The sequence below is a fragment of the Xiphophorus couchianus genome, chromosome 13 (genome assembly GCF_001444195.1).
Source record: "Xiphophorus couchianus chromosome 13, X_couchianus-1.0, whole genome shotgun sequence".
Lineage (NCBI taxonomy): Eukaryota > Metazoa > Chordata > Actinopteri > Cyprinodontiformes > Poeciliidae > Xiphophorus > Xiphophorus couchianus.
Genome location: NC_040240.1, coordinates 8,640,554 through 8,662,684, shown reverse-complemented (window position 1 = coordinate 8,662,684; position 22,131 = coordinate 8,640,554). Strand labels below are relative to the sequence as shown.

General features: G+C 39.5%; 2 protein-coding genes across 5 annotated transcripts; both read left to right on the top strand.

The window, feature by feature from the left end:
- The first annotated feature begins 6,317 nt into the window (after positions 1-6,317).
- On the top strand, positions 6,318-9,261 carry LOC114155903 (proline-rich protein 15-like). The gene is made up of 2 exons (XM_028036049.1): positions 6,318-6,722; positions 8,179-9,261. The coding sequence occupies exon 2, from the start codon at positions 8,199-8,201 to the stop codon at positions 8,556-8,558; it is 360 nt and encodes a 119-aa protein (XP_027891850.1). The 5' UTR covers positions 6,318-6,722; positions 8,179-8,198; the 3' UTR covers positions 8,559-9,261.
- A 1,301-nt stretch (positions 9,262-10,562) lies between these two features.
- wipf3 (WAS/WASL interacting protein family member 3) lies at positions 10,563-22,098 on the top strand. Of its 4 annotated transcripts, none has more exons than XM_028036045.1 (9): positions 10,564-10,705; positions 10,790-10,864; positions 13,943-14,043; positions 16,157-16,289; positions 16,799-16,948; positions 17,040-17,744; positions 18,938-19,072; positions 20,153-20,257; positions 20,989-22,098. In XM_028036045.1, exons 3-9 carry the CDS (start codon positions 13,960-13,962, stop codon positions 21,027-21,029), a joined length of 1,353 nt encoding a protein of 450 aa, XP_027891846.1. In that variant the 5' UTR covers positions 10,564-10,705; positions 10,790-10,864; positions 13,943-13,959; the 3' UTR covers positions 21,030-22,098. The 4 variants fall into 4 exon arrangements, with proteins under 4 accessions (XP_027891847.1, XP_027891846.1, XP_027891844.1 ...); XM_028036043.1 differs by having other exon boundaries at positions 10,790-10,878; XM_028036046.1 differs by having other exon boundaries at positions 10,563-10,878; positions 20,156-20,257.
- The last annotated feature ends 33 nt before the right edge of the window (positions 22,099-22,131 follow it).

The window sequence follows — 22,131 nt, the reverse complement described above, 5'->3', positions numbered from 1 at the left end:
GTTTCCATTATAATTAGTAACAAATGCTTGACTTGGCACTTATTGTGTTTTTGGCTCCATCTTGTGGTAAACTAACGGTATGTAGTGAACTGCCACAACCTTAAAGGCAGCAATTCTATAAATAGTTTAAGACACCGAATGTATACTTCTTTCATCTAAATATTTTCTTCATCATACAGCCAAGCCTTCTATTAACTTTAAAGCTATTTCGGGCTTTAAGTCTGGCTTAAGGAAAACAAAGTCAATGTTCTGGATTGGTCAACACAAAAGCCCTGAACTCAGTCCTATTGAAAATGTGTAGGTCGAGCAGAAAGGTGTGTCTGAGCCATTCGGTCTACAAACACAACTCAGTTATACCAGTTCTGTCATAAGGAAAGAAACGCTGGTGGAAGAAGACCCAAAACATTAAATCCCAGTCAGACAAACAGTTCTAAAATCATCAGAAAAGGTAACTGTAATAAAACACAGTCAGCAATACAGACACAAACGTAGAGACGCAACTGAGTTGAAAAATATTTTTGAAATTAATGTATCCAAGTAATCACAGGTCAGAATTACAAGAGGTAAAATTCTAAAGAAAAATCTCTTGCATTATGTGTTTGTACAGAAATAATTGATCAAAGAAAAGAAAAGGGCAACCTTCTCATGACTGAATCAGTCTTGGTGCAATGATGAGATTGTTCACTCCCACTCAAAGGAGAGAAATGCAAAAAATATTCCTTAATCCTCCCCCCCCCTAACTTTGTGACACTGGGTTTCTCTGGCTCTTCCCTGTTGCCAACGAAACAGACAGAAACCAGTCTGGAATTACAAACCCAGACGATCCGCTTTCAACATGCGTAAGGCCACAGCCAGGAAATAATGTTTCCTAAACTCCAAAGACTTAAAATACACAGAAAACTCCTAGCATTTGGAATTATTTGGGAATAGTGAAGTTTTTTGATTAATGCTAGAGGTGTGATTGTAAGATTGATACTATTCCTGAATCTAACTATTAATTAAGTGTCTATACACTCAATGTGGTACAAATGGTAAAAATGGCAAGGTGCATGATCAAATTACAGAGAAAGCCAGCTGCTTACTCAGAAAGATTTTTATGTTTAAAACTAGGTAGTGCGCTGTGCCTAATTGAGTGCCTTCACAACTGCAAATGTTGGTGTATTTTATTAGGATCAAGATATACACTGCTAATAGAACCATGTTTCTGTGCAATTAAAGTTTTATGTCTAATTTCTTTTGCTCATTCATCTTTGCAAAAATGGCGCAAAGACAATTATATTGGATGAAACACATCCATAAACATCAATATTTGATTCTTACCACAGATTCCAGATCTGTACTTTGACTGGGTCACATCCTCTGTGATGTCAACCATCCTATTGTAGTTCTAGTGCTGAAAGGTGAACGTCTTCTCCAGGCTTCCATACAGGGCAGATTTGTGGCGTGAACCACAAATAGTTGTCCAGTTCACAAATTCTTCCACCTGAACCGTGGATCTCTGCATCTCCTCCAAAGTTAACATGGGTCTCTTGGCTGCTTTTCCGGTTTTTGGAATCGCCAGCATTGAATTTTATTCATGGGCATCAGCGTAAAGAGTACTTATACGAAGAAGATTGAAATTAGAAGTTGTGAAATGACCAAATATGGAAAATGTAAGTATTTCCACAAGATACTTTGAATATGCAAACAAAACCTAACTAAAATATGTCAGTTAGTTTTGGAAATAAATAAGTAAAGAGCTCTAATGCCTGTATTTCTATCAGTTGCCTAAAATCATTTTAGTGCAGAAATACAATAAATCTATTGAGTTGAGATAGCTTTATGAACATATACTTGACATAATTGTTAAAAAAAAACCCATTTAATTCCACATAGTGAAAAGAAATACAAGAAACAAATTTTCCAATCAGAAGAACACTGTGTTAGATGTATGTGAGCTTACAGTAGAGCTGTTTGTCTGCATATCTCAGCGAGTTTCTCTGTATCACTTTTGTAAGAACAACATTTAATAGAAACTCATCAGACGCACAGAAAGAAAAGGCTTGCAACTGTTAGATTCCTTTCTGCATTCCTGTGAGTTTTCATCCTCTGTTCCTGCACTAATCACAGGTCAGCCTCAATGTGCAGGTTTCATATTTTCAAGAAAGCCCTGAAGAAAACCTGTCAAACAGTACAATCCTGAAATTAAAAAGACAATTAGATGGATTAAACTCATTCCATTAAGACAAATTGTGGTTTGCTCCACCCAAGTGCTCTGGAGGAAGCAACTGTTTCGGAGCTGCATGGGAACTGTTTAACTAACACCAGGAACAACCTGACTCCCTGTTGTCATTGGTGTGGAAAAAAAGAGTTTGCATATAAGAAAATTGTCAGTAAAAGTCATAAAAGGTTTGAGTACTTGTAAAAAGTGAGCAAACCATGTTGATGTTTTTGCCGTGCTTAGGAACAGTAGCTGCTCACTTCCTTCGCTGGGCTTGTTCCTTTCCCAGCTGACTCTACCAGTCCAACTGGCTGCCTTCCTGCCTTCTTTCCCATGAGCAGCACAACTTTGTTCAACCTGTTAGCCAGTACTTCAAAGTGACAAGAAGAGATTTTTTTCCCAGCTATGCACGGACACCTTGCTCTCGTCATAAGCAATTGTCCCACGCATGATGCAAACGCATCAGCGTCATCACAAAACAAGCCTTTACGCAGATTCGTGTGCCTCGGTCTGTGTGCTTGTGAGTCAACATAAATATTTTTGACACACTTGAATGGGTGACATCACGTTTTAATTTATTTCAGGCCATGACCTCTGCAACAGTTTTCTGTATGGGAACACACAATGGCATTTTCCATTGTTGGGGACAATTAATGAAACATATACAGTATATGTACATACAAAGTTGGTATGTAAATGCTTTTCTCGTCTTTCCTTCAGCTTTATGAAGTAGGCTAGTAATCATAAGCTGGACGTCAGCCCCCACTTGCAGACTTAACTTTTTGGCGTTGTGTTTGTGGAGAGTGACATGGAGGCCGATCTCCTTTTAAACATGGTCTGTACAACGACATCAAAAGACTTTAGCTTTAATTTGACTATGTTCTCGCAATATTTCATTGCCTTGCTTCTGCAGAGAACTTTAAACAACCTCTAAAATGTTTCTTCTTCAGCAATGAATTCTTGTGCATTGAAGGTAGGCCACTGTGGTTGAGTGCATTTCCGATTATTTTCACTGAACAAATTTTACCCGCTAATCCCAGGTCTCTCTGAAGCAGACTACAGACAACGTTTTAGAAAATTCTTTTGACTTATGCGTCTCATGTTCTTTCCACTTCCGGATTTATGAGTTTAACCTTGATCGCTATGAAGTTCGGAGCAAAAGCTGCAATCATTGTATCCACTTTGTTTTGCAACAGTAAGATTTTTTTTGTGAAGGAATCTTTGCTTTTGTAAATTGTATCGCCATTTTTATTACTTTGGTAATCAATGACAATCAGTTACTACCAAATGAGACGACATTCATTTGCAAATAGAAGCAGGGATGCTTTCTAAATACTGACATATTTTAGCTGTTTTTTTTTGGCTTTTTATGCTTTTTTTTTTAATACATCCCCTCCTTTGAGTTCAATACTTTTTCAATCATTTATTCATTGAAATGTCAATAACATCATTTGTGGACCAGCTTGCTTTAATGACAACACTGATAACAAGAAATAATAATTAAACAAAAATAATAAATTACCTTATTTTTCTTTTGCAAAAAGTACAATAGTACATTCTCCCCCACAACATCTATCAAAAAACAAGTGATCCCATAATAGTGTCTTACTAGAATAGAATGTACCAACCAATGTTAAACGTTCTCCTAGTACATGTACTTGTTCTTGTGTGAACTTCTGTTCTTGGAGAGTACTTGTATGCTCAAAATTACTTTTCATTCTTCTGTAAGAAGGGTGTGAGGCTGCCAGTCTGAAAGAAAAAATGTTTCAGGTTGTACTAATTGCTCTTCGGGTGGCAGCAGTTCAAACAGGGAGAAGGGCGTGTCTTTGTCTTTGTCAAATATGATGCGTTCATATTTGCCAACAGTAACCCCACTTTACACTTCAGATCACCTTAGGCATGATAAGGAAGCTTTTATCATCCTATTTACACTTGGCAGCTCGGGTCCGTTTTGCACATTTGAAGAACTATTCCTGTTAGACCTTTTTAACATTTTATCAAGTTACAATCACCAGTTTCAATGCAATTTTTGGACGTTTTGTGCAATATATTTTTGCAAAGAGGAATGGGCAAAAGAAATTAGATGTAAAGATCTGCATAACTGTGGAGCTCAGGGAAAGCCAACATCATTCATTCTAAATGACGTGTTGCAAACCCTCTCTGGCTTTTTTTTACAACAGTTTTGTTTGGTCATTTCTGAAATAAAAGCTAAATTCTGGTGTGCTTGAATAATAGTGCTACTGTTGACAGATTATCCTGTCTGAGCTGAACATCTCTTCTGCTCTTGCAGAAATACGATGGGACTTGTTCCCACTTCTTTCATCAATGATCTTCTTTAGAGTCCCGTCAATCACAAAGGTTTTGTCTTGGTAGTAGGGATGCACGATTTTATCGGCATGGTATCGGCCGATATTAGCTGTAAAATTTAATATATAGGACACTGGCCATTCCGTCAAAATAACTCATCGATATAAAAGGCAAACCAGTGACAATGGTGCCTGCACCACAGCACAACGTCAAATTTGCAGTGTTTGAGTGTTGTCATTGCCTTAGAGAGCGCAAATGTCATTTGACATTAAACGTAAAGCAAGTTGAAAGTGTTACATCATTTTCAGACTCCTTTTAAGCATTTACATTTGGTAACAGGATAAACTTACAAAGATAATGCAGTATTTTAATTCCACAGTAAAGAAAGACATATACAGTAGTTTCAGTAAGACGGCATAGGACAAAAATATTGGTGTTGGTTATTGGCCAAATGAGTTTTAGTATATCGGATATCGAGCAAACATCCCGCATCCCTACATGGTAGTTTGTCATTATAAAGTACTCTTCATGTTTGGAAAACAGTGTGTGAAATCTAAAGATGTTCAAAGTCTCTTGCTTTCTGGTCCAACCCTGCTGTAATTCTCTACACAACTTTATCTCTGACCTGTCTGGTTTGGTCCCTCTGAGTCTGGGTTTCTTCTGGTACTCCCTGTTGGCAACAACCCAAACAGACAGAAACCGCTCAGGGATTCCAAGGTCAACAACTTTTAACAGCGTAGGATCACTTCTAGGAGATGCAAAAAGATCTACAAATACAGATATGGTTCCTAAAATAAGCCTTAAAAGTTGCAACCAAATAGTTTGATTGCGATATTCCACACATTCAACACTACAATGACAATCACAGTTCCATTAAGTGGCCCCAAAAACAGACACAGTAACAAAGAACATTGCAAATATATACATAAAAAAACCAAAAACATTTATTTATCTGCTTTGAAAAGACATGATCATTCACGTGTGATCAACCGATATGGAATATCTGATATGGACATCACTGAATTTATAACTTAAAAATGTATTTACAATTTTTGAAAATAAAATGACAACATCATAAAATAATATTTTGGGAGACAAAAATGATCTTAAACATTAAATTACCTACACACCAGTCTCATGTGAGAGTATGCTAATGGTTGCTTTGTGAGTTTATGTTTGCAGCTACAATGAGGGAGCAGTATCTTTCTAGATCCAACAGATTATGTTTGATGTTGTCCTTTATAATCTCCGTAGCGTTTCCTGGTCACTTGCCAAACAGCGAGACAGGGGGTTCCTACATGCAGATGAAATAGAAATAAATTATAGAGTAATTACTAATAGAGATAAAACTGATATCACGGCTTATTTTGGCATCTTCCTGCAATGATTTTAACACTAAATCCATGTTTATGCTTTAAATCCATGTAGATTATCTCTAGTTCACTGAATGTAGCCTGTTTATTATTATTATTATTATTATTATTATTATTATTATTATTATTATTATTATTATTATTATTATTATTATTATTATCTAGAGTAGATAATACAACCCCTGTTGAATAAAGAAGAAAGTTCCCACCGCCCCTGTTCCACTCCTTTGTATGGTGAGCCACAGCCTAAACATAATTTGGCTCCCCGGCTTGGGTTGGGTTAACCTGATACAAAGGAGTCCTTTTTATGCGTTATCTGCCGCGGAAGAGGCGCGAGCTCCCATGGGGTATGTTGCCACGCAACCAAAAAGCCCCACCCACAGCCGCTCCGGACTCACCTGGGCTGTTCTAAGGTGACGCGCTATGCTCAGCCAATCGGCAGCGAGAACAGGTGGCGCTGGACGAAGTTTCGGGCGGAAACTTGTAGGTTCAGAGGAGGTTAGGCTGCTTCTTATAAATATGTAAGTCCATTTTTACCGAAGGCCGGTTTAGAACGCAGGCGAACTGTTTAACAAGAGCGACAATAAAAGCGATACAAGCTGTTTGGTGCGGGGTGTTTGAGGTTTTTTGAGGTGTCCTCTGCTTGAAAATGGATTGATCATCGACCCTTTGACGGATTGTTGTCACTTCTGATCCCAGGTCTGCGGTCTAACAAGAAAAAACCCCCCAAAAAACACCGCGTCCTAAAAGCTTTGGAGATATCTTAGGACTATTAATAATATAATTTGCCCAGTGGTTTGGACTCCCTTTAACTGTTATCATCTTTCTTTCCCACGTCTCAGGTAAGAGAGCACTGGTACTTTTTCTTATCATATGCATATTCTTGACATGTGATTCACACTGATTTGCGCTTCTGTTCTCACGACTCAATAAACCAGTTTTACAGAGAGGCTAAATATGGCTCCGCTGGTTATTCATGGGATTGGCTGGTGAAGCTTGGACCCAGGAACCGAAAAATATTCCAATGTAGACGTGTAGAATGTTCTTTACGTGGATTTGTTGTGTTTTTTTTTTAGGTGATTATTTGGCAGTGAAGTAAAAATGTCAAAGATGTTTCAAAGTTGTAACTATCAGTGCGCCGATCAGTCGGGCCACGATTCGGAATTGGCCATCTTTTTCTTCGATCAGCTGATCTGCAGTCAAGTCAAAAAGTGAAATGTCTTTTTTAAAAATTACTCAACTAATGAAAGGAAAATAATAATAATAAAAACACCTCTCCTATTTCTGTCAGGAAATTGACAAACCATCAGAGTGTACGTTTATGAATAAGTACAGATAATAAATCAATCTTTTTCAGGTCAGTGAACGCACAAGTTTGGCAGCAGAACTCTAAAGTGCAGATACTGCAGCTGTGTCAAGTTGCTCAAAGAAGAGCTTGCCCAAGGCAAAGCAAACCAAACCAGCCTAAAATTCTTGGAATTTTATCATCACATATAAAGAATTTGCATGCTTTTTTTTTAAATTGAGAGTGAGAATACTATTAAATTCACTTTGACGGTTTCAGCATAAATAAATTACAAGTTTTTAAAACGTGCAAGCTCTAAATTAAATTCACTGTGTGAAGCATCAAAGAATCGTCTTTATGGGATGCTCTCGACAGGAAGAGGGGCCCCGAACCAAACTCTGCTTAAAGTCCCATATGTTCCCTGACTCAAAGATGCTTTCAGTATCAGTGAGCTGTTTAAATTGCCATTTCAAGAGGAAACATGTCTTTGCTACATGTTGAGAAACGGTAATTCATATCAGGGAGTTTGTTGAGGCTATAAAGAGAGCGAGAGTTGATAATAGGAGGGCTGAACAGACTACGGCAAAAGTTGCTCTGCTGTATCATTTTGAGCTTTCCAGCGTCTCTCTCACGTCATGTTTGTGTGTATAAATAGAGCAACAAACAGCATGTACTTTGTTGCACTGTTTTTTAGGTTTAAGACAGATCAGATAAAGGTTAAGGACAAATGCTTTGTTGCATAAATGTGTATATATATATATATATATATATATATATATATATATATATATTTTTTTTTTTTTCCATTTTCTGTTGGAATCAAAACTACTACCTCTCTTGGTCAGGAAAAGCCACATCAGTGTCTTTTACTTAACTTTCTTATTATTATTATCACATTTACTTTGATAGAGTTGGAAATGTTGAATCCAACTCTAAAGGTATTGCAAGGTTTTGTTCATTTAAAAAAAAAAACTTTTAAAAGTGCTTCAATCTTTTTTTTTTTTTTTTCACAGGCCCCAACCGCCAGTTCAAGATGACAGAGAAGGTCCCATGGTGGAAGGTGTTCATCCCAAAGAAAAAGAATGCGGATCCGTACGGCTTGGGCCCTGACTTCAACCCTTTCGCCCAGCAACCAGAGAGGCTGAAAGACCCGTCCTCTTCGTCCAAGACCACCACCGACCAGACCCTCCCCGCGCAGGGCTCCAGTCTCCTCAGCGACGAAACCTTCGATGACTCCAAGCTGGAATCGGTGTTCAACGAGCAGACGTGCCGCAGGAACATGAAGGTTTCCCGCTCGGGTCGGTTCAAGGAGAAGAGGAGGCCACGCTCGACCCTTCCCATCGAGGACAAGGGGAGGGAAGCCGCAGCGCCAGGCAGGGAGGACAAACGATGACCCTGGGGAGAGGAGTGGGCGTGTGTGTGCGTGCGTGTGTGTGCGTGTGCATGTAAAAAGACTGCTTCACAGTATTGCTTCAAAAGGAGTGGGATTTAAATAGCTGAAGGAACTTTAGTCTCATGAGGCATTGTACTGTACTGAGCGCTGGGGATGATGTTAACGTGGGTTTTATGTCAGTAATGCAGAATTCTGAATATGAGTTCAAATCTATTTTTAAGATTTAAGACATTTTGTAGGGTTATGTTACAAATGTCTTATGTTTTTTTTCTTATCAAGGTCATTGAACCATTTTGCACATGAAATGTCACAAATGCAACTCAAAGGGCAAGTATGAGAAGCAATGGGCTGGTATCGGATTCTCTCTCTATGAAAATATTGAGTAAAGGTATCATGAAATGTACAGCATCACATCGTGGACTGGCGACTTGTCCAGTTATTGGTACCATCCCACGGTTTTTTCCCAACTGCAGTTTAAACCAGCAATATCTTAATGTTGATAACTGGGACTTCTTTAGTTTCTATATCTCAATTGCCCACTGCTTTTGCAATTAAAATATTTCCAAATGGCAGAATTGGTTCACCAAAAGAAGCCATCATTAAGCTGACGTTGAACACCAGAAACTTCTATGATGGAAATATTTTTTGAATGGTTTTGAAACAAATTTTTTTTAAACCTTGATTTTTTTTTTTTATCACGATACTCTCATTTTTTCATTTTATTTTTTTTACAGTTCATCAAATCACAATAACTTTTTAAAAATTTTTTTTAAAGCAGTAATCAAAAGTTGTTTATCTCTCAAAAAAGTGAAATGCCTCTTGGAAATGATGTTCAAAAAATTGTTTTCCAATATTTGTTGTAAAAAAAAAAAAAAAACAATGTTAAAATGCTACAAATAGTTTTTCTACGATGAAGGATAGTGCTTGTTTTTGCAAGACCTTTGCAAAACGTTTGACTCTGGGCGGTCTGAAGGATTCCAGTGAAGGTGAATCAGAAATATTTACCAGCAAAAAGCAGAAGCTAATGAAGGATTAAATTCAATCAGGCATATTTTGCAAGGTTTGTTGCAAAGCTGCCTCTACTGAAAACAATATGCTCTTGATATCCAGATGAAGATATGACATGTGACATATATATTTTTTTTATTTTAAAAAAAAAGGAGCTGTGTAGCTTTGATCACCTGTGAATGCTTAACACATAGGCAAAATTAGAAATAAACCTGCGACAGCTGACTCTACCGGTGTGTGTCTGTGCTTTAATAGCCCATGAGTGTCTTAATCTGAACATTTAAAGGTGAAGTTTTTTTGTTTTGTTTTGCTTCCTTTGTTGATTTTGTCGCTGTACTCTACGGAAAGGAAAACAAATTTTCAGAACAAAAGCGTAGGTTCAACGGGACAAAACAATGTCCTTTTGTCAGCCGTTGATGTCGTACGACATAATCCTATAAAAGCAAGAAGGTTTTACAAAGTGTTCACACACGGGGCCTGCAGCATATGCCAAACCTACAGTATATGCTTCAGGGAGTACCTCACCTGTGCTGCTGCATTCCTCTGCAGCTGCTAAACATTGAGGTGTGTGTCAACACTTATGAAGAATCACTTCTTTGCAATCCCATTAGCAATATTTTTCGTCTATCTCACAGTAATTAAGGTGCAACAGGTTAAACAAGAGCTGGATTCCTTGGAGATGAATGTATGAGTGACTGAGAGGTGCAATGGTGTATTATCAACACAAGAGGGCGAGCTTGTGCGCTTAAGTGTCTACCTCACAGTTGCGAGAGCTGGGAAGGGAGGATGAAATAGCTTAAAACTATTTGTAAATTCCTAAAATTGATGCAGTAATGTAATCTCCACTGACTAGAATAGACCTCACATCGATTCGATTACCTTCCACGTGTTATTTAAAGCTACAAACCGTTCTCCCTCACCATTGGTTCCCTTGTTTGTTATGTGGCGTTAAGGTGTGGCTTGGCACGGTGAGGCGTCTGCAGAGCGCGTTTGGGAAAATAAACCGCAACCGCTGCTGCTGCTGCTGCTGCTGAGCTGGACCAGCGCTCCACAGCCTGGGCGCGTTCACCGTGGCCGTAGATATAAGAGAAAAAGAAAAGTTTCTTTAAGAGTTTCTGCAAGAGGAAATGAGTTTACAGGTGCTTATGGGACCTAAATTGGATTGTACGTTTGATCAGTGGCGTCTTATTGGCCTATATTGACTAAAAATAACTTTGTCACAGTCCCGTTATAAAGAGCGCACCATGAGGACTCAACTGTGCTGATCTCTGAGGCACCAAAGCTGTTTCTGCAGAAAGGTTATTTTTACAAGGTAAAGTACCTTTTTAACATTTACACAGTTTTGTGCAACAGGTGGATGTTTTATTATTGTTATTTTTATTATTATTATTATTATTATTGTTATTATTTATTATCTGCAAATCCATTAAGCAACAGTTAGGTTTATTTCTCACTAGGTGAAGCAACAATTACAGTACCTCGCAAAGTATTCACCCCTTTTGCACTGTCCAACATTTTGCCATACAACCACAAATCTTATTGCAATTTCAGAGCAGGGTATTTACAGAACAACAGAAATTAGTGAGTTAATGCGAAGTAAAATGAAAATGACACATAATTTTAATTAAAAAAAAGAAGAATGGATTGTATTTGCACTCAGCCTCCTGATTTCTCTGCAGTTACTGCATGAAGGATGCTTATGGATATGTCTCGAACTCAACTTCACACTTACAGACTGAAATTTATGCAAGATATTCTGCTCTGCAAAATATCTCAATCTCAGATATGATAGAAGATGTCTGATTAAGTCTGATCTTTGACTGAGCCATTCTAACACACGATAGCTGTGATTTTTCCCATTCCAACGTTGCTCTGTATGCATGTATAAGATTGTTGTCGTGCTGGGAGGTGGGCCTGTCTGCAGCACGATGCTGCCACAGCCATGTTTTGTAGTGAGAAACTGATGAGCAGTTTTTGTGTTCTGCCAAGCGTAGTGTTTAGCATTTCGTTGAATTTTAGTCTCATGTAACTACTAGCATTTTTTCCAAATGTTTGCAATATTCCCTACATGGCTTATAGCAAACTGTTCACTAGACTCCTTTAACGTATTGTTGCCACTCCTCCATAAAAGTCATTTTTGAGTGACTATCCCCTATCCTCTCATACAACAATAACACATGGACTATCCTCACACACACACACATCACGGACTGTTTTCTTCACACACATATACAACCTGTAAATTTTATCTGCCATTATTTATCTTGTATTATATTATATACATATATAATCCATTCCCTAACATTCTCGTATATTCTGTATATTCTGTATAATTTGTGCATATAGCTCCCATATTTATATTTATATTTATACACAATATCTATATCTCTTTGCTATAACCCCTTATAGTCCATACATACATAGTCTTGTACATCTGTAAATAAATATTTATATCTCGTAGAGCACTTCTGGATAGATGCAAACTACATCTCGTTGCTTGTACTTGTGACAGTGCAATGACAATAAAGTTGAATTCTATTCTATTCTAATGGTTTAAATTGTGGATTTTTGCAGCTGCTGCCGATTTACTACTGACATCTGATTCATATTCTCCTTGCCTTGCGTGTCAGCATAGGCAGACATCTACCTCTTGGCATGTTTGCATTTGAGATGTTTAGAGTTTAACATATATAACCCTTCCTCAAGCTGCTCTTCTATCCTTCGTTCGCTAACATTTTCTCACAAACATTCAAGAGCTTCACAAAACAGCTGGTCTTCGGTGCCTTCTAAAGGTCACTGGTTGAACTGGCTTTTATTTGGGGGGTCTTAGAGTAAAGAGACTTGGATACAAATGCACAGCACACCTCTTCAGGTTTTTATTTGATAAACAAATCAAAAGCCATATAACTTGTATCTTCCACATCAAAATTAGGCTCTAGGTGGTGTCACAAAAAATTAAAACAGTTTGACCCATAAGAAACTAAATCGAGCACATGTCAGAGGCTATAAGTCGCAAAAATACATGAATGTAGATCTATGCATTCTGGCTAACACTGACCCAGGTTGTTTGTCTTGCTAAATTCTAATGTTTTCTATCTGCTGCAATGACGTGAATATGTGTTACTATTTGCCAGAACACCTTTGTTTTTCAAAATTGAGTATGATATGATATTTAACATAACTTTTAGCTATTCAGGTGGCTGTGGGTTTTTAAAATTCACTTTTTCCTTTCGTTTTTTGTTGTCTTCCCGCTTAAAATGTCAAAAAGGAGCAACTTGTCTTCCCTTTCTTCACTGTTTTACAGCATTGAAGGATGTTTGTGCAAATGTTTCCATTACTGATTAGAGTGCAGTGGAAAGAAACTTATTCCAAAGGCAACGTGTTTTGAGTGTCATTAAAATGCTCCTTATTCCGGTTGAATCTGCAAGCAGTTCCAGTTACTTGTCTGAGTCACATGAGCTCCTTTTTGTCTGGAGGAGGCCGAACAACCTTTGGGGCGAAAGGTGGTAAAGACTGGTGGAGACTGTGTGCATGCGCTCTCTGTAGCGCCTGCTTGGCCAGAGCTCAGCAGATGTCTAGCTTTTGGCGCTCTCATAAATCTAAACAGGCAGCGTCACAGAAGATCCTTGAGACCATTATAGAGACAGGAATAGCAACGGCGGACAGTCTGCCAGGTTGCAAACTTGCAACGCATGAACTGGTCACATATAAACATAGGAGACAAGGGAGCTTCGTTTGTAGCAACAATACAGGTCCTGTTTAGCGTTTATTAAATTGCTAAGGAGGAGCAGGAGCAAATTCCACAGAGGGATGAGTGTGCAAAAACATCAGGATGCTTTCAGTCTGAGTGTTTGTCATTGAGAGGCTGAAGAGACTTTTACAGGACCACGTTGGTTAGAACCTGCTGACACCATCCTGGATCTTCGAAGACATGCTGAGTATATTCAGGAAAAAAAAAAAAGAACAATATGTTTGAACAGTGCAGGACCTCTTCATCTGGTCTTTCCTCGATGTGTTTTCCATCCAGTAACTGCACCGAGAGCCTTTCGTCACACAGTGACGAAAGGCTAGGGGTCTAGTACTTTTCACACAACGCTCCCCATTGTTCCCGTCTCAAGCCCAGCATTGTGGGAAGAAGAGTTAGATAGGAGGCGGAGAGTTGTGTCAGGTTTCTGCGGAGAGGATGGAGTGCTTTCTGTTTCCTGTTTTGTGCTGCATGGCCTTTCCTGTTCAGGAAAAAAGGCCAGGAGGTCATCAGATCTAGCCCCCTTCCACACAGTGGCAGTCCATGGTGACAAAATGCAATCTGAACATCACCAGTAGCCACGCTGGAAGAAAATAGTTGTGGTGATAAAGCGTGCATTTCTCTTGTGCAGGTATCTGAATCTTCGGTATGCCGCCCCCAGGGCCTCCACCGCCTCCACCGCCTCCACCCGGCCCCCCGCCACCGCCTCCTCCCTCCGCTGTCCTGCCACAGGTGAGCCTGTGTACCTCTAGATCTTTCTCATCCATTTGTAAACGCTCACCTGCGTATACCCGACACCTGGAGGAGGCCTTTGCATTATTGATTGAGCAATGCACGCAAACACGCAGAGAACTGGACAAAGAGGCGACTCTGGCCAGCATGGAAGGTGTTGTGTTTCCACAGCGTCCTCGTTTTAAATGAACTAATGCATGGAGCAAACTGAAGAAACAGCTCAGTGATCTCCAGCTTTTCTTCTTCTCTGTGTAGGGGGAAGACAAGTCGTGTGGAAATGTGTCACAAACAATATTCTCTTAGTTCATTTTGTTTTTTATTTTTTCTAATTTGTGTGTCTCTATGTGCTGGTGTCAATTTAATTAGCAGTTTACAGGAAAAATAATTTGATACTCTGCAAAAACACAAAATCTTAGTTACAAGTAATTTTTCTTACTAATATTACTATAAGTTATATTATTGTAAAAATGTATTGTTCTGCTGTCAGATTATTTCATATAACTAGAATTTTTTCATTAATATTAAGTAATTATTGACTTAAATCAAGCTCAGATTTTCTACTGAAAGGTTACCTGCAAGTTAGTTTTATCCTATTTAAAGAGTACTAAGATATTTTGCACTGGAGACTGAAAATACTTTGTAAGATTGTGTGTTTTTGCAGTGAACTTTTATATATTTGCATAAGAAATGATTATATGGACAAGAATATGGCCATAAAACAAACAAACAAAAAATCCAATAAGAAATCATTTAGATTTACAGTACTATGAATAAGTATCGACACCTTTTTCAAATGTTGGTACATCACAACCAGAATAATATTGCAGTTCGGGGTAGATTAAATGTCATAAAGTAGTACATTTTTATGAAGTGGTACTCTGAAAAGTGTGGCATGCATTTTATATGATATTTAACATAACTTTTAGCTATTCAGGTGGCTGTGGGTTTTTAAAATTCACTTTTTCCTTTCGTTTTTTGTTGTCTTCCCGCTTAAAATGTCAAAAAGGAGCAACTTGTCTTCCCTTTCTTCACTGTTTTACAGCATTGAAGGATGTTTGTGCAAATGTTTCCATTACTGATTAGAGTGCAGTGGAAAGAAACTTATTCCAAAGGCAACGTGTTTTGAGTGTCATTAAAATGCTCCTTATTCCGGTTGAATCTGCAAGCAGTTCCAGTTACTTGTCTGAGTCACATGAGCTCCTTTTTGTCTGGAGGAGGCCGAACAACCTTTGGGGCGAAAGGTGGTAAAGACTGGTGGAGACTGTGTGCATGCGCTCTCTGTAGCGCCTGCTTGGCCAGAGCTCAGCAGATGTCTAGCTTTTGGCGCTCTCATAAATCTAAACAGGCAGCGTCACAGAAGATCCTTGAGACCATTATAGAGACAGGAATAGCAACGGCGGACAGTCTGCCAGGTTGCAAACTTGCAACGCATGAACTGGTCACATATAAACATAGGAGACAAGGGAGCTTCGTTTGTAGCAACAATACAGGTCCTGTTTCCCTTTGCTCTACATGAGTATCGGTATAAATGCAGCTGTTCTATGGAGACCTCAGAGGTCAGAGAACATTGAACAACAGCATCAGGACGACTAAAGAACACACCAAGAATAAAGTTACAGAGACTTTTGAAGTGAGGTTAGGATTATACAGTAACTATTTATCAGAGTCACAAAGTCAACGTCCAAATCGGACTCTAAGTGAGAATTTCTGGTAGCAAGACTTAAAATATCACAGGCTCTCTCTATTCGGTCTTACTGAGCTGAAAGTATTTTTGCAAAAAAACTTGGCAGAAATGTCAGTCAAAGAGGCGTGAAGCTGGCAGAGGCTCACACCAAAACACTTGCAGATGTCACTAAAACGTGATTCTACAGATTGAAGGCTATTGAATAAAAAAAGCACTTAATTATTTTTTATTGTGCACTACTGTAAGTTTTATGAATCTTAGAAATAATTGTTGTTTGTGGTACAAAAATGTAAAAAAAAACAAACAAAAAAAAACATCAAGTGGTATAAATATTGTGAGGAGCTTTTTTTCCTCTTGTTTGCGACATAAATTACAATAACGTAATAGGCATAACTGATACTTGTTCTTTTCCCCCTGGGGCACACGTAGTGCCCTTTGGAGCCTCCTCAGCTCCAGCCTGGCGGAGGAGGTGGAAGAAATGCTCTGTTGGCCGACATCCAGAAAGGCGCCAAACTCAGGAAAGTCACACAGGTCAACGACCGGAGTGCTCCTGCAGTTGATAGTGAGTCCCAGAACCGTATCGTCTAATCGTGTGGAGATTTGATAAAAAGTCTATTTTAAAATGCCCTTCTAGTAAGAAGGTCATGAAAGATGAGAGTGTGGGAGAAGATTATGTAGGTCAAAGGGGGAGTTGAGGTGTGGGGTGTCAATGTTGTGTGTCTGTGATCTATATTTGAACACATGCACACAAACTGGACTCTGTTACACTTCAGGGAGGAATCCCTATAGAGGCTAATAAAACACAGACAATGTGATTTATAATCTCCCTGCTTCTGATCTTCTTTTCTTAAAGATAGGAGTAAAATCTTATAATGATTTATATGAAGTGACAGCCAAACAGTTTGCGGTTTAATCCACCCGAAAGAAAGCAGATGGATGTTAATTCATTGACCTAATCTGAAGCATCAGTTTCATAATTTTAACATCAGGCTTCTATTATTTTGATTCAATTTGATGACCACCATTGAGATATTGTTACTAATCAAATATATTTAATGTGTTTTTTCATAGAGTCCAAGTCTAACACAGGAGATGTTGGCTCTTCTCAAAACCAATCAGCTGGGATTGGTCCCACAGGACCCTCACTAAGTGGATTGTTTGCTGCAGGGTTTCCCACTCTCAGGCCTATTGGTCATAGAGACTTACCAAGCAAGACCCAAGGTGAGTTCAACACACCCTGTCCTCCACAAACTATTTTTTTGTTTACTGTATTAGCCTAACTATGGTTCCTGTTTGTCTCTATCCTGTGAAGTGTCTCGGTCCAGCTCCTCTGCCTCCTTGAGGCCGCAGTGGAACCCTCCTACATCGGCGGACTCAAGCAGCCTTCCAGAGTCTCCCAAGACGGCAGAGATCCAAAACCCCTTCCAACGTCTTCTCACTTCCTCCGCCTCTGCTCCACCCTCCCCCTCTCACGGCAGCAAGCACCCACCACCGTTCCCGGCGTCCTCACCCCCGACGCCTCCTCCCGCCCCTCCCTCTGTGCTTCCCCCTCCTCCGCCACCTCAAGCCGAACGACCAGCCAACAAGCCCCCTTCCCTTCCCTCCTGCCCGCCTCCTCCCCCTCCGTCCCAGGTCACCAGGCCAACATGGCTACCTGTTCAACATTCTCACCACACATCCTTGCCCCAGCCATCGACTCCTCCTCCTCCACCTCCCCCTCTCACACACCCGCCTCCTTCATCCATCCCAGACCGCTCGTCAGGTTACTTCTTCTACTCTCCGCCTCCCTTCTCTGAACCATCCAGGTTCCCCATTCTGCGTGATAGCCTCCTGGGACCTCCTCCACCTCCTCCTCCCCCGCCTTTACCAACGTCCTTCACCCCAAGCTGCCCAACCACCCTTCCACCACCGCCACCCAAAGTGGCCCCGGTGCCCTCGCCAGCCATGCGCTCGCTGCCACCGTCATACCCTTGCAACATTCCCACTCGGCGCCCGCCAGCTGTGCCCAGAAGTTTAGGTAGGTGGTGCCTATATGTCTTTGATGTCAGCGGGGAGGCGTTTTTATATCCACCTTTTATTGTCCACAGCTTTCTGCATCATGCAGGTTGTTATAAATAGCTCGAAGGTTAAAACTGCACACAGTGATTTTGCAAAGCTGGAAAAGCTTTCAGTGCAGTCTGAGTCATGTTTTAGAAAAAAAATGAAATAAAAGTGAAAGGTGATTGAATTCTTAGCTAACTTCTAAGCTATCTTGTATTGAACAGGTGAAAAGCCAAGATGCAACTTTATATGTGACGTTGTGGCATTTATTGACAGCCCAAAAGAATATCAGCATTTCAGAATATAATTGTCCAGAGTTAAAATGGTGTCAGGGGATGTCAAGCTCATTTTCATTTAGGTTCATATCAAGACCATAAATGTCCTTAAAGAGCCGGTTGTCAGCTATTGCAGTATTGCTTTCTAAACAATTTGTTAACAATTATTAACAAATTGTTAGAATATTAATAGATTTCTTTGCATTTGATGAATATTTCTTGAAATTGAATAATATTGGAAAGCTTTTGACACCTATGTAATATGTAATCAAAGCAAAACTGCTTTGATTTTATTGATAAACTAATATTTAAGCACACAACTTTTATCATGAAAGTTATATTTATGTGACTCTATAGAGTCAAGAGGCCCACATTAAAAATTATGGTGGACCGGATTTGGCTCCCGGGCCTCGAGTTTGATACATGTGGTGAAGGACAACCACAGAGTTGCTGAGATACTTGGAAAACTGTCACCTTCCTAAAATAATGGCCTAAGTCAATTTTGGCAAAAGTTTTTAACCCTCACATAGGGCCAGAGGTTAAACCATGAGACAGTGAAACAATGCAATACAGTCATCATGAAATTGTTTGACTTAAAACGAGCTCAGATTGACTCCTCTGCCGATTTTCTCCATATGTGAGTACAGAAACATCTCTTTGTGGACTTTCCATGCAGAGTCCAGGTTGGATTCTGTGGCGCTAGTCGCACCTTGCCATTAAACCCAACACTCTGTGTGTGCTTTGGGAGTTTACCTGAATAGTTGCTTTTTCCCTGAGTTAGAAATAAGCATCATTAAACATTCTGTGTGCGTTAGCTGGCATTAGATCAAATCGTGGTGACTTTGCATGTGGTCGGATCAAACTGCTGACGTGGGCCCCCTCGTCTCTCTGACAGGTGTGGGTCGGCTGCTGGCTCCTCCACCGGCTCCTCCGGCACGTTCCCCCACCACAGAGTTGTCCACCCGCATTCTTCCCCCTCCGCCTCCACCACCTCCATTCAGCCTTAGGAATGGACACCTCCACAGTCTGGGTAAAGTTTCACTACTTTGTTGCGTATAAAGAGAGAGAATGTACAATTGTGGTAAAAAGACAGTACGCCACATTTAAATTGTGGGGTTTGATGCACTGTGTTTTCTGATGCATCTGAAAACACAAAGTTCTTGTGTTTTCTGAAACCTTTATATCTGTCCTTTGCTTTTGCTTAACAACAGCTTAAACAATAGCCTGGGAGGTAGAAAGGACTGTGACGTTTTGCATTGTAGAGGCTGAATTTAAATACTTAAATATAAATAACATGAAACATTTTAGAACCTTGCAAACATGGAGGTTCAAACGTGCCTCAATTTTGCTAACGGATAAATAAATCATTACATCATTGAATAATTATTTATATGTCAAGAAATTGTGTGGCAACTTTTATGCATCAGTTAATAAATAAAACGTAATAAAACAATTGCATTTTAAATTCAAATTAATCATACATCATAATTATGGTTTGAGTTATTATGGCTGGAGTCCCTGGAAACTGTGGTGGAGAGGAGGACACTGAAGAAGGTTCTGTCTATTATGGACAATAAACAGCACCCTCTCCACCACATAGTGGACAGACAGCGGAGCACCTTCTCACATAGGCTGCTCCAGCTCCGCTGTCGTAGGGACAGATACAGGAAATCCTTCCTGCCACATGCCATCTCACTGTACAATAAAAGCTAAATCATTGTTCTGCACTAATCAGTCCAATTTTGCACAACTGCACTGTGGCACACTTGCTGTACATATATTTACATATACATACTGTATCTGCATTTTTTGAATCTTTGCAAGGACTGCTCTAAGTTGCTTTTTATATTGACAGCATGTTATATTTTATTTTTATTTTGTCTACAATTGCTACACAGTGGTAGTTGTTATTGTGTCTTGTCTCTATGCTGTAACTGCAAAATAATTTCCCTGCTGGGATGAATAAAGTAATTCTATTCTATTCTATTCTATTAGGTATCTGTATAGATTTTATGTTATTTTGTGATACAGGCTAAAATAAATTTTTGTATTGGATGAGAACAATACGAGCTTGAATGTTTTAACCGTTAGCCGCATCTTTTCTGTCCAGTAGACGACTTTGAATCCAAGTTCCAGTTCCACCCTGTAGAAGACCTCCCGCCGCCCGATGAATTCAAGCCTTTCCCTCGCATTTACCCAAGCAAAGAAAACAGAGGTAGTCACTCTGGACACATGCAGGACCTTGCCCCTTTTCCACATTTTGTCATTGTACAACCACAAACTCTAAGGTTACTTTAGGGGGATTTCATGGGACGCACATACGTCAAATAGAGTATGATTGTGGAGTTGAATGAAAATGTAGCACAGCTACATATAATTGTAGCCTCTCTGTGTAGTTTTCAGAAGTCTGTAAGTGAACATTTGCAAACAAACAGCATCTTAAAAATCAAGGAACAAACCAGACATTGTGGAGAAGTTTAACGCAGAGTTAGGTTATAAAACCCTATCCCAAGCTTTAAAGCATCTCATAAAACACTGTTCAACCCATCATCCCAAAAAGACTGCCAACTTACAGACAGTTGTAAGTTGAAATAACAACTTACAACTGTCTTGGAAAAAACAGGCAACAATAACATTATATGTACTACAAATATAAGCCATGTAGGCTACAAAGCAAACATGTGAAAGAAGATGCAGGGTTGAAGGCAAATACATTCCTGTCACATTTTTTCATACCTATAAAGAAATGTGAGACCATGTGTCCTTATGTCTCCTTCACATTTATGTGCCACTTTGTGCCAGTCTAGCACATCAAGTACAATAAACCTTGTGGTTGAAACTCAAGAAAGTGTGAAAAGGTTCAAGGCGTACGACACTTTTGCAAGACTAAATGATGTTTACACTGTCTCCTAGCACTGTGGTCTCATTTGTTGCTTTGTCTTTCAGTGAACCCAACGCCACCTGGGATCAGGACACACCTCAGATGAGTCACTGAGCCTCCAACTTCTTTCTCACTCGAAGAACACTTCTCCTCGGTCGGCCGTCTGACGGCTCCAGACACTCACAAAATGGACACAGAGACTAATTTATCCTTGGTGTGTTTGCGTGTTCTACGTGAGCGTGAGTGTGAAACAGGGTCCAGCCTTATTCCGACTGTGCGACCTCTGACCTTTTTCAGCTCGGAATGTTTTCAATGTGTGTGAGGAGGAGGGCTCGACAGACTAGATACAGTCTCTACACACTAAGTCGTGGGACACAGTCTTCCATCACTTTCTTTTTTTTTGTACTTTTTAAAAACATTTTGATCAATTTACACACTAATGGAAGGACTGAAAAGTTAGATTTTTGTCATCTTGTGTTACCTCAACTCTATATTGTTTATTACATTAATAGCCGCAACGTTTTAAAGACATACAAACTTGTTTTTGTCCAAGAGTTATGCTGCGTTTAAGTTGAACTTTAAGCAGAATTTTGTACATTTCTTTTTCTTGTCATTTCTAAATGGTCAAGCAACACACACACACACGCCCACACCCACACACACCCAGACACACATTTTAGTGGATGTGCTAAATTTTGGAGTAAAAAACAAGGTTCCATGTACATCCTTTATGATTATTCAGTCTTACCTGTTTGCTTGGTAGTTTTTGCATACAGCATAGTGGTGCTCCTTTGTATTAATTTGACTTTTATTTTTAGAGAAATAGATGAGACTGACATGCAAGGATGGACTAATAGGATGTTTGGGATTAAGATTTTATGAGCAAATAATAAATGAGTTCAGCTGTTTTCCTCGTTCCAGCAGCAGCTAGCACAAAGTTTAAAAGCTGGGAGGACAGTGCCATCTGCTGGTCAAATGTGAAGGTATCAACAAATTAACAAAAGTTGGCACAAACGACATTACTGACGTGTATCTACTCCATTTCTGATAATGTCTACAGTGGAAGACTGACCACAAGCAATGAACAAAAGTATTTGGAAATAAAATAAATTGTGCAGTATTGGATACACCATCTTCAGTTGTAGGTGGTGTGTGACTGACAGCTACATTCTGAATATCGTGTCCGAGTTCCTTTTTCTAGAAAAAAA